This window comes from Lissotriton vulgaris, chromosome 1_1 (genome assembly GCF_964263255.1).
Source record: "Lissotriton vulgaris chromosome 1_1, aLisVul1.2, whole genome shotgun sequence".
Taxonomy (NCBI): Eukaryota; Metazoa; Chordata; class Amphibia; order Caudata; family Salamandridae; genus Lissotriton; species Lissotriton vulgaris.
In genome coordinates this window covers 1,568,429,843-1,568,442,350 of record NC_141685.1, presented here as the reverse complement: position 1 = coordinate 1,568,442,350, position 12,508 = coordinate 1,568,429,843, and the positions used below count along the sequence as shown (strand labels likewise).

At 48.9% G+C, this 12,508-nt stretch overlaps 1 protein-coding gene across 1 annotated transcript in view; it reads left to right on the top strand.

The window, feature by feature from the left end:
- Window positions 1-12,508, top strand: part of BLTP3B (bridge-like lipid transfer protein family member 3B) — a 349,381-nt gene that overhangs the window by 104,758 nt on the left and 232,115 nt on the right. Inside the window, exon 4 of the mRNA XM_086918075.1 lies at window positions 7,814-7,905. Coding sequence (XP_086774201.1) covers window positions 7,814-7,905 — 92 coding nt within the window. The remainder of the gene's footprint in view (window positions 1-7,813; window positions 7,906-12,508) is intronic.

The following is a 12,508-nucleotide window of genomic DNA, read 5'->3' as shown; positions in this document are numbered from 1 at the left end:
CCTAAGAAACGGCCACTCCACCGAGTCGAATGCCTTTTCCAGGTCCAATACTATGCAACCTGATAGTGGCCAAGGGCCTCTCGCGTACTCCTGCACTCTGAATAGCCGGCGGATGTTATGTGATGTGCTGCGTGTGGGTACGAACCCGTTCTGGTCAGGGTGGACCAGGGTAGGTGTGTATTGGGCCAGTCTCCTCGCTAGCATAGATGCTAGTATTTTGTAGTCCGTGTTTAAGAGGGCAAGGGGCCTATATGAGCCCATGAGTGCCCCGTCCTTACCCGGTTTCAGTAGGGAGACCAGTGTAGCCTCACTCAGAGACGGGGGCAGGGAGGAGTCGTCCAGTGCTGTCTCATACATCTTTACGAGTTCAGGGACCAGGAGGTCTTGGTATGCTTTATAAAACTCCGCTGGGAGTCCGTCTGGGCCGGGGGACTTTCCGTTGGAGAGCGCCGCTATGACTTCCCGGAGCTCCTCAGGAGCTATGGGTGCCGTCAGGACAGTGCGTTGGGCATCGGTGAGTGTCGGCAGCAGTATCTGATTAAGATACTCCTCCGTGTCTGGGGCGGGCGTGGGTAGGCAAGAGCGATATAGTGCTTTGTAGTGTGCGGTGAACGCTCCGTGTATCTCTGACTGTGTGTGTAAGGGCACTCCATTCGCGCCTAGTACTTTTGTGACTGGCTGCGTCCGATCTTCTCTGGCGATGAGCCACGACAGCAGCTTGCCGGGCTTGTCCCCCCTGTCGTGTGTGCGCGCCGCGTGAGCCGCGAAGTTCAGACATCTGAGCCTCTCCAGTAGTTTTTCGTGGGCCGCCTGCGCTTTGTGAAGCCCAGTTATGTGTCCTCCCACCGAGTCCCGCTCGTGTCTACTCAGTTCCTCCTCCACCCTGTGTAGGTCCCTCTCCACCTGGCGTTTGAGGTTCCCCTGCGTGCCCAAGCATTGTCCCCTTATGACCACCTTGAACGCCTCCCATTCCATCTGCAGAGAGGTGGCCGTGCCTGCATTATCCTCGAAGTAGTGTACAATGTGTGCGAACAGTGAGTCCCGGAAAGGTGCGTCTAGCAGGAGGTCCGGCTGCAGCCTCCAGTTGGGGACTGGGGGGCGTGTGTGTGCCCAGGAGATCGTCAGCATATGTGGGTTATGGTCGGAGTGTGTCCTACCCATGTATAGCGCCTCCGTCGCCAGTGGGAGCAGATCATCTGTGAGCATGAATCTATCTAACCGGGTGTGCAGGGTATGAGCTCCTGAGTAGTACGAGTATATCCTGGTCGTTGGGTTCCGGTGGCGCCACACATCATGCAGGTTCCAGTGTGAGGCCCAGGCTATAAGAGCTTTCATGGCACCCACCACTGGTGCGCCGGGTAGAGGTGGGAATGAGCGGTCCAGTGTGGTATCTAATACGCTATTGTAGTCCCCCCCCAATATCCAGGGGATCCCGTGCCAGTGCGCCAGGGTTGTGGACACCATTTCCAGGAACCTCTGTTGGTCTGTGTTAGGGGCATATAGTGACGCCACCACCAGCGGGCGTCCGTCCAGGCGCCCCTTCACTGCCACCAGCCTCCCTTCCTTGTCTATGTGTGAGTCCTCAACTTCAAACGGGAGCCCTGGTCGCACCCATATCAGTGCCCCCCTGGCGTAAGAGGAGAACCCAGTGGCATAGATCTGACCTCGCCATCGCCTGCGCAGGGTGTGTACCTCTGGTGTTGTTAGGTGAGTCTCCTGTAGGAGCGCTATCTGTACCTTGTGTCTCTTCAGGTACGAATATATCATGTACCTGCGCGCGGGTGTGTGTATTCCGCGCACATTCCAGGTACACATTTTGACTTCAGCCATTAACATTCAACAAGGCAGTCCCACCCGTACCCTCCCTCACTCCAGGCACCCTCCCATTAGGCCCTCCGGCTTCCAGTGTCAGAGTATCACCTCCTTTGTCCGAGCAGCCCTTAGAATAGTTCAGCGAGCACCCCTGCGAGCCATGTATGCAGCGTTTCACAATAGGGAGAAGGGGGGTGAACATTAACTGGGGGTAACTCCATCGGGTCGGTTGCCAAACGGGCAGCCGTCCAAACATTCTACAAAAAGTGCGAACAAACCATTCCGGGGGGTTGCTATACATCACGCAGTCCAAGCAGCCAGTGTGCATCTGTTGAGCATGAAGGCGTGAGCGCCCTCCCAGGGGGTTGTGTTCGTTAGTCTGTGTGGCCACCCGGCCGGTCCATCGGCTATCAAACAGTACATTTGTAAAGACACGGGGCCACTGCTCTGGTCAAGCTTGTAGTCGGTAACCTCCGCCCTCCCATGGGGACCCTGCAAAGTGGTGGTGGCCCCCGTGGTGAGGGTTCCTTGGGGCGTCTGCCCCGCAGTTGATAATTGCCAGTGTGACATCACCATGACGTACTGCGGGTTCGGTGTCCGTTGCCATCGGGCAGCGCCTTGCCGATGCTTCCCTCGCCGATAGCCCCATGTTACGGCACTACTTCAGCCGTACAAATCCGACGTTTGTGGGGTGATGTCTGGCAGCCCACCTGAGAGTTGCGAATCCGGGAGACCATATATCGCCTCATCTTCACTCGGCGATGTTCTAGGACTGGCGGCAGGCGGGGAACGCCGTGTCTGGGAGCCGCTGAGTTCCGAGACCATCCGCAAGGCCTCCTGTTGTTCTCTGCGTATGTCTTCTTCCGGTGGGCTCGCGCTATGTTGGGTGCCGCTGGCCGCGGGGGAGGGTGACCTGGCGCCACGTCTCCTCTTGGGTCTTCTGTTTCTCCTGGGCCTGTCCGGATTTCCGGACCTCCCCGTGCTCTTGTCCGTCCCGTTGTCTAGCCAGGCCTCCACGTCTTCCGAGGAGTCAAAGAAGTGTGTCTTCTCGTTCGCTATCACCCTGAGCTTCGCTGGGAAAAGGAGGGAATATGTAAGCCCCAGTTGGCGTAGCCTCCGCTTTACCATTAGGAACGATTGCCTCTGGCGTTGCACCTGGATTGTATAGTCTGGGAAAAACATTATGTTCGCGTTTTCAACTTGGATGGTGCCCAGTTTTCGGGTTTCTCTTAGTACAGTGTCCCGGTCCCTATAGTTCAGGATTCGGATCCGAAAAGGGCGTGGGTTTGAGCCTGTGTGGAGCGGCCTGGTCGGGACTCTATGCGCCCGTTCCACCACGAAATATGGCGAGAGGGTGCCTTCGGGTAACAGGGTTCGTAGCCATTCCTCCACGTGGGCGGTCGGATCCTTGCCTTCCCATTGTTCTGGCAAACCTACTATGCGGACGTTGTTGCGTCTCGCCCTCCCTTCTGCATCCTCTGCCCTGTCCTCTAGGAATTCCACTCTGTTGAGGAGGTCCTTAATATGTTTGTCCGATTGGGCGACTCGAGGGTCTATGGCCGTCACTGCGGTTTCCAGGGTTTTGGTGCGTTCGGCCAGTTTCTTATGGTCCTCTTTCAGGTGTGTGAGATCTATTGCGACTCCGTCTATTTTCGCCTCCAGGGATGTCCGGGTGGACTGGATGGAACTTTCCAGGCGCTCCATGGCCGCCAGTACCGAGTCCAGCCTGGCCGTTACCGGATCTGCGTCCGTTTGTTTCTGCGGCTTGTCCATTTTGCCCTTTTGGGACGTGCTCCCCTGTCCTGTGCGCTTCCCGGCACCTCCAGACATCCGGGTGGGGTGGTGGTCCGTGTTTTCGTGGCGTTTCCAGGGCAGGTGTCTGTCACCTCTGAGCCTCCTGTGCGGTCGCCCCGTCCTAAGCGCCGCTTGCGTCGGTGGCAGCCGTTATCCCATTCAGGACTCTGGTAATGGGCTATGTTGTACCCCTCCCGCTGCTGGTCATGTTCTGAGCTCCACGCCTACCCCCTGTTTCTTCGGGTGTCCAGTGGCGCCGTGTTTCCAAGGGCTCCGGAGTTATGGGCTGCGTGCGGTTGGCAGCGTCACCCCACGATGTCCTACTCTCCCAGCAGTCTCTATGGTTCTGTGTGCCCGGCTCTCCGTGGCTGCGGCGGGCGGCCCGGGCAGTCGGACTTAATCGGGGTTTCTTGGGTGCCGGGGTCCGTCAGTATCCAGCAGCTGGCATTGGTGACGTGAGTGTCAGGCTGTGTCTCCCCTTGGCGCTCTCCCCAGCCGGCACTCTCCTCAGGTCTGCGCACGTGGTCAGCAGCGGAGCTTTTTGGCTGGGCAGTGGCCCTCACCGGCGCTGCCCCTCTGCCACCTCGTGTCTCTGGATGCGGCCCGCTGGGCGCCCTGGGAGTGTCTCTTGGCTGCCTGGTAGTTCTTGGCGCCGGGTGAGCCAGGCAGGTGTTGCGCCCTGTGCTCCTCGCTGCGCAGCACTCACCGTCTAGGGTCGCAGCAGGCGTCGTCGGGGGCCCGATCCCGGGTCCGCTTCCCCCAGTAGTGCTCCGTCCCCCCGCTGCAGGCCGGGAGGGGGGTGGGCACGTCCTCGTGTCTGTCTCGGCTTCAGGAGTCCAGCGGGCGGTCTCAGTCCCCTAGCGCCGTGCCTCCTCACTTTTCCCGGGTCATGGCCAGCCGGGTCGTCTCTGCCCTTCGTGGTCCGCCTAGGGCCGATGCGCTGTGGTGGGACCCAGCGCCGTCGCCTCAGTCCGCTTCTCCCGGGCGCCCCTTCCGCGCGGCCCTCACTTCCGGTTCCGACACCGGGTTCGCCTGCCGGGCCCCGCCGAGCCCGCGTTCACTCCTCCGGCTGCGATGGCCGCGTTTGTGCCGGTGCGGTTCCGGAGCTCGATGGACCGTGAGCTTCGGTCCGATGCTTTGGTAGTGCCCACTGGTCACTCGCTGCGAGTGTGGGCCGGCCAGGCGGGGTTTTGCACGGAGAAATGACCCCCTAGGTGCGGGCTCTCGCCGGAGCTCTGTTAGGGAGCAGCCAGTCTCGCTGCGCGCGTAGCCACGCCCCCACAATTTATTATAATACAGATCCGGGACACTACAGTCCTATTTAATCTTGTAATGAAATATAATTTGAAGTAGAGAAAATACCAAGTAATCAATAGTTCCCTCTTCAACAAGAACCAGGATAAACTGAGCTAAAACGCGTGCATTGCACACAAAAAAGAAGTGCATTTTACAGAATGTAGTTTGCGAATGAGATAAGTTCCCAGAGAGGGTGCGAGTAGCAACAGTAGTACAGAGAACTGTTCGCGCTGGTCAAGTGAAGGAAAAGCTCTGATTGATTATAATGCAAGAGGAGGCAAGTTGCTTTTTAATCTGCTATCAGTACCAGCTTTATTTTTTATCCATCTCAGGTCTGCTAAAGTATAGAGAACGTCTAACGATACTTTGCTAACCTTTACGGGACACGTTCATGCATTACAAATCTGGTTTTGCAGGGTGACTCCGGTGCAGCTTTGTTAGGAACGGGATTGAGGCAATGCGTCTACACGCGAAGCCTTGGGGGTTTATAAGAAGAAACCAAGCTCTTTAGCGGGTGACATCGGCACAGTAGTTGGCAGCTTTTCCATCAAACATGACCAGGAAGGGGATACAGAGGGAGATGGATGGGGATCAAGTAGGTCACGGTGAATATTGCACACAAGCCTTTTAGTCCTATACCTATTGTAAATTAAAACGTTGAAATTAAATGGTTCATTAATCTTACTCAAACAGTGCAAGCAACGCGTAACCTTCCTGACGAGCCTTTTATCCAGGCAGTTGTTGTAGGGGGCGGAGGTGGGGCGTCAGGGTGACATGTCTGGTATGTGGGGTCTTCACAAGGTTAAAGCGCAAACAATTTGACAAGGGGCAGGCAGATGGAGTTCACAACACAAACAGGGAGAAGAGTGAAAACATAAACCGAGGTCGCATTCAGACATAAAAGTATCAGCGCCAGAAGAAAACTGTCAAGAGATTGTTTCAAACAAGGAAAGAACTCTTAGCAGTGTACTTTCTGTGCAAATGGGAGCTTCACTGTGTCCTAGTAATTTGATGTTTACGCAGAAACAAAACCTGGAAATCCTGGTCCAGGGAATGTCGTTATGAAAAATACCTCCACGCATTGGGATTTCATCCAAGTATCTCGTCTGTAGAGAGATGCTTCTCTACTTGCGATCTCTAGGCTGAAATTCTCGCTTCAGTTTCTCGCTCCATATTGAAATAAAAACCAAACACTAAAAGTAATCCAAGTAAAACAAGCGGCACGATAATTGAAACCACGTGGGCTTTGGTGTGCGTAAAGACACCAATAGGCCATGGGCGGAGCAATGCGCCAGCCTTTGGCCTATTGCATGCTCTGTTTAAAAAAACACGCAAAGAAAGCCCAATAGCAGAACCCAAAAGGAAAAGCACACGCACGAGCGTGTGCGATTCCAGGGTCCGTTTTCAAACCCCGGACAAAAGGGCTCTCGCCTGCGCGACAGTGCTACGCTCTGCAACGCAGGGCGCGTGCCCTAAAAAGTGTGTGGCTGCCATTTTTTTCTATTTGCTTACTTTTGTCACAATCGCGGCAGTCACGCTTTAGCTGTAAACATCGTAAGCTGCAGCACCTGCGCTTTAGCTTACGATGTTTACAGCAAAAGCGCGAGTGCCACAAACGTCTCGCATTTGCAAGAGTTTGAGGTATTTGCATTGTAAATGACAATGCTTTTTTATTTATGGGTTTTAAAAACCTGCAATCCCCTTGCAGGTTTTCAAAGCACATAAATAAAAGGCATTGTCATTTACAATTCCAATACATCAAAGTCTCACAAATGCTTTTGTGTCTGGCCAGGAATGACTGAACTTGAGACTATTTTTTACAGGCTATCACTTGTGTGTTCACTAGGCTTTGGATCTGACAATTGTACGATGTCACATTATTTTAAAGTGCCGGGAGCGGTGGGGGGGGGGCTTATTATTTGAATTTTCTATGTTAACACAGAAATAGCTTGTATCGCTATATGTGTGGTTGATATTGCTGCACCCCAGATTTGGGGTTTTGTGTATTACTGCTGGAGGCTTCTCAATAAATAATTTTCTTTAAAAAGTCTCACAAATGCGAGACCTATTGCATTGCAAATGCCTGTTTCACAGTGATTAAGATGAATCCTCCTCCCACAGCGCTTCCTATTTGCCTGAAGCCTACCCAGGATGATGCTGGGAGCTGGTCAGTTTCAAAAAGCTCCCTTTGGTGGCCTGAGATGTTGATAGAGCTATCAGGATGTGGCATAGCGGCTAGAGCGGTCGACCTCGAAGCCCTGAAACTTGGTTCGAGTCTCTGCAGGGACACTCAACATCCTGTTATTCTGTGCAAATCACTTAATCTCCCAGACCCTAACAAAATGAATGTGTCTGTCTGTAACGCAACTGGTGCTCATGTAAAGCGCTCCGATACCTACCTTCGGGTCGAGTACGCACTATATAAAACTACCCCCGCCGCCCAAATACAAGGGGGGGCATTCTCATTGGCAGACTCAAGCTCCCAGCTTTCTACTATGAGTACTAAAATAAATGTATTCCTGGCTCATGTTTTATTTGTCAGCAGATTTTAATCATTCTGCTGTCAATTCTACATTATTGTACTCGATTGCCGGTTAGTAGTGCCAAATCCAACTTTTCTGATGAATATCTGCAAATTCTCCATCACAGGATCATCTTTGAATTCATAAACGATGCAGTAAGCTACAGAAAGTTTTGTGTGTACCTACTGCGATGCAAAGCATACCTCAGCTTGTAGGTGTTATGAATCCAGTGCATTTCAAAGTAGGATATAATGGAGTATGGGTTATTTTGCTTTAAATCATGTTTGTTTGCAGAACGTTTTGTAATTTATGTCTTCATCTTTATTTAAAATCGTTCTTGTATACCTTTATATTCACCTGTGCAATGTCTGTCATTTGTGCTTTGCTAGTCCTTGGATAAAGTAATAATGGAAATGAGCACCTGCGAAGAACCGCGTGACCGCAACGGCCCCTCACCACTGGCAACTGCATCTGGACAAAGGTCAGTTCAAATTAAAATGCTTTCCTATTACAGCGCATGTGTACCAATATGGTCAAGACAATTACAACTCAGGATACAACATTGTGGAAGTTGTCTTGCTCTTTGTGTTAGTGCATTGAGTGATCGCATGCATTGTGTGGTGCAACAGTGTTAGTTTACTCACTTCTGGGCCAAAGTCTATGCTTTGAACTGTTGATCAGATTAGTCGGAGGTGTGCATCATATGCCCATAAGTACCAGATACATGAAGGATTTTCAAGATCACTAATGACTGTAATTTAGATCCATTTAGGTTCACGGTATGCACATTTATATCCTGTGGATAACCAAAAATTTTGACATGGATCCTGGACCGATTTTGGACAAAAGAAGATGAAGAGAGAAAAACCATATTTTCCCCTTAATGCAGTGTAGGGGAAAATAACTTTGTATCAATCTCAAACTATAGTCCAGCGTGGGTGTACTTGCTGGACTGTGTCGTTTTTCACATCTATGCTTGTTTTCTAGAATTAAAAATATTTTGGACACTGCATCTGTTCCATAGAGGTTATGGTGGTCGGCAAGCAGGCGGGGTTGTGGGGTGACAAGTGGTGGCCTCCTGAACTAGGTGTGACCCCCTCCCCTAAATCGGAGATAAAAAATCTTGGGTTCTGGCTTGACCCAACCCTCAGTTTCAACTGTCACACCAAGAAAGTGGCGGCCTCTTGTTATGGCATTATTAGAGGACTTAGACTTATCCTTACATTTTTTGATGCCCCCACCAGACAATTGATGGTTCAAGCATCAGTGTTGTCCTGGCTGGACTATGCCAGCTCGCTTTTAGCTGGGATCAATCAGTCAGAACTTACCAGGCTGCAGCGAGTTCAAAATGCTGCAGCCAGAGTAGTGATAGGTCTACCTAGGCGGAGCTCGGTCTCCAAATCTTTGCACTCTCTCCACTGGCTCCCTGTAAATCAGAGGATTAAATTCAAGGTTCTCTGCCTTGCGTTCAAAATCCTCAAGGATACATCTCCCCAAATTTTGGAGAATCTGCTGACACCGTATCTACCCTCGCGAACACTCAGATCTTTGGGTCAGAATCTGGCTGTGGTTCCGCACTTCAGGCTGAGTAGAGCAGGTGGCCGCTCTTTTCGAGTGCTAGCGGCGAATTGGTGGAACTCTCTTCCTCCTCATATCCGGGCTATTGAGGACCTTCTTCAGTTTAGACGTGCCATCAAGACCTTCTTATTTGTTTAGCTCTTATGCTGTTTCTGTGGCCCTTCTGTTTTTTTATCGGTGTTGTGTTGTGCTTACCTTGTCAAAGCGCCAGGACGCCCCTTTGCTGGGGCAGTTGTGCGCGGTATAAGTAAAAATAACATAACATAACATCATATCTGCCCTTATACATTGTGACATCACAACAGCAATCTTTTTCTTAAGGTGTGTTTCTACTGGATACTTTGGTTACACACCTTCAGATGATAGAGTTACACGTTTAATGCATTATCCCTGATTACAACTGTTACAAGCCGAATGTGTGGTACGATTTAGGAGTACTTTAGGTTAGGTTTTTATCAGATGAATGCTCTTTCAGCTAGAGGATACGTTTGAGCCAGACTGCACAAGTTTAATCTGCTTTAGTTTTGCAATATTGTTCACAGCATATTTGTACTTCTGCCTGCAGTTTACACCTCTATTAATCTTCAAATATTGACACCATCTTTGAGTGGTAGATATCATGCTTTAGGACAGATAGGGATAATTTGCCTAATGTGCGTTACAAATTTGCATTTCTTCAATAGCCAGACCTTTATAAAATTACTACAATAAATAATGTGCACAGGTTTATAATGGCCCGCGTACGAGTAGGAAGGCCATCAGCATATTACAGGCAAATATACCATTGTCACCATGTAGCACACATGACCATAAGAAATTATTGGCAATGGCAAATGACATAATATATGCACGATGGTCATCCGGGATGATGCTGAATGATTGACAATCTGGTTAGAGTGGGCAGATTGACGTACACGGCTGATGTTATTGTCACTCCCTGGTCCCTTTTTGTTTCTCTGCTCATCCAACCCATTTCAAGTTTTCTTGTTGACCACCATAATATCTTGCTGCGTCAGGTGACCTTTCATGCGGCTTGTTGGAAGAATACAACCAGATTATCCCCAAAACTGAATATCTCCCGTTTTAGATGACTGTAATAGGTGACTCCTAAACCACATGCGTGGCTTTATGATGTGGCACAGGGAGTGGTGGGGTATCTGTGCGTGTGTGTGTGTGTGTGTGTGTGTGTTGAGTGTCTTCAGGAGGTAGGCAGTGACTGTGTCAGTGCCTCCATGTAGAGAGCTTTCCCACTCACCATATAGACTACTCTATAATAGATAAAAAAAACCTGCACCGTGATTCAGGAGCCGAGGTTCTGCAGGACTGACCCAGGTGTTGGGGTTGCTACCTACGCCATGGATAGTTTGTATTATTTATTTGATGGCATCCATATGAGTTGAGAGTGCTCCTTTTAACTAGATCTCTTCTAGCGACAAGTCTAACTACTTTCAGATGCAATGCTCCCTAGCACTTGGACAGTTTTATTGACAGTGGTGACATTGGTCATTTTAAGTTCAATTCAACCTTCAGCTTTTCAGAAGGAGTCTTAAGACCTGGCTGTTTATAGCCACATAGGCTTAACTATAATGTTCCTTCCTGCCCACACGTCACAGGGCCAATCAAGCGCTATACAAGCACATAAACATAAACATATCTCTACGTCATGTATTAGAAGACTGAGCCATTAAAACAAATGTTCTTCAGATGGCATTTTTGGGTTATGAATTATGTGATACCCAATTTGGGGCTTTGAACAAGTTAACATTTGAAGACTCGAAACACATCCTTCATTTTTGGCGTAAGTAGGGTCAGCATCCTTTTTATAACCCATGACTTTGCTGATGGCAGGTTAGTTTTCACTCTAATAGAATATCAAAATGTAAGTTTCATCATAAATGGCATCATTGAAGCCTCACCCAGCTTCCTCATCTGAGCAGCGAAGATCCATGCAGTGCTAGGAATCCATGCTCTGTGGCATGCTGCGGTCATCTTCTGCTCTGCACTTAGGAGCGAGAAAAGATAATTTCAGATAGATATTAGAGATAATATATAATTTTTCTTGGGGCCATAAAAAGACTGTGGCCAGACTATATAAATAGAGAGAGAGAATACAACCAACCTCCAGCAACATTTTTGTAATTTTCTCTGCTAGAATTTCACTTGCCCACTCCCCACAAATGAATGGTAGCAGGGTTTGTACTTATTTAACATTTTTTAAACGTTTCAGCTAACTAGAGGCCCATCCCTTGTCTTGCAGTAAGGTGATTTGTTCTTTCAGACTATTTAAAATATAACCCTTGCAGAGGATTATGTTATTGATGCTTCGGGAGAGATCCTGTCCTCTCTAAACCTGAAGCACAAACACTTTTACATCCCTCACCCTGGCCAGTCCGGTGCGATAATTGCAGTCTCTAAAGTATAAAAAGCAGTTTGAGTCCAAGGGTGTCCACTTTGTAGCCAAGTCATTAATATGCCTGTTTATAAAAAGCTGCTGGCTTGCATGAGTTGGCCATGGTACAAGTGTCCTAGGATGACTGAATGAGTCACACACTATTTCTTACAACACTAGAGGAGGATGTAAATTGAGCTGAATGCTCCTACTTTGTCATAAATAATGACACACGTCACCATCTTTCATGTAGGGAATTCATTCAAGCTCTCTTCGAGGCAGAGTAGGGTCTGGTTTGTCTGCCGAAGGCACGGGCAACCAAGCTATGACAATGTCTGTTATCTTTTCTCCAGTAGAAGAGGGCGTCAGATCCTGGATGGCTTATAGGGGTTAATCCTATATTGTGGACATGGTAGCTGGGAAGGGAGGTGGGAAAACTGGGCACTTAACAGAGAACAAAAACATTTAGCAAAAATGTGCAATTATAGAGCAAAATAGTGCTTGAAGGTAGACCCTTAAGTTCCAAAAGTGTGTGCAAGTATTTTTATAAAGTCAATGTGTAAGGAAGTGGCTTGACCACAGATAAAATATTTTACTGGTGGTCAATCAAAAATAATGATGAATGTACTAATAGACATTAGTGGTAGAATTTCCAAAGTAGAATGTTCCTCCTAATTGTCAATCTACATATTTAAAGTTAAGGTTGCTGTGGTTCCCTGGTAATACTATTGAAGTCTTGAGAATCCCTGAAATGTTGAGAATTGTCTACACTTCTAGGACCAGAGCATATTCCTGAGTCTCACTTGCCAGCCCTAAATCAGACCTATTATTACTGCATTAGGAGTGCCATTCATTTTTCATTGTTCTGCACGTATCTTCCCAAGTGGCCGACTTCCTGCTTGAACGTTTGTGGCTCTTGTAAAAAAAATGTTGTTAATGTATTCATTATGTATCATGTAACATGGTGATGGAACTTAAGCTTACGATTCGAAAGCTCTTTTATGAATCTAGAAAATAATTTAATTTTAAATGTTTTGTATTTTAACAAAGGAATATGAAGACATGGATTATTCTACATTTCGGATACTTGTTTTCTTCAAAACTGTTACCCGTATTA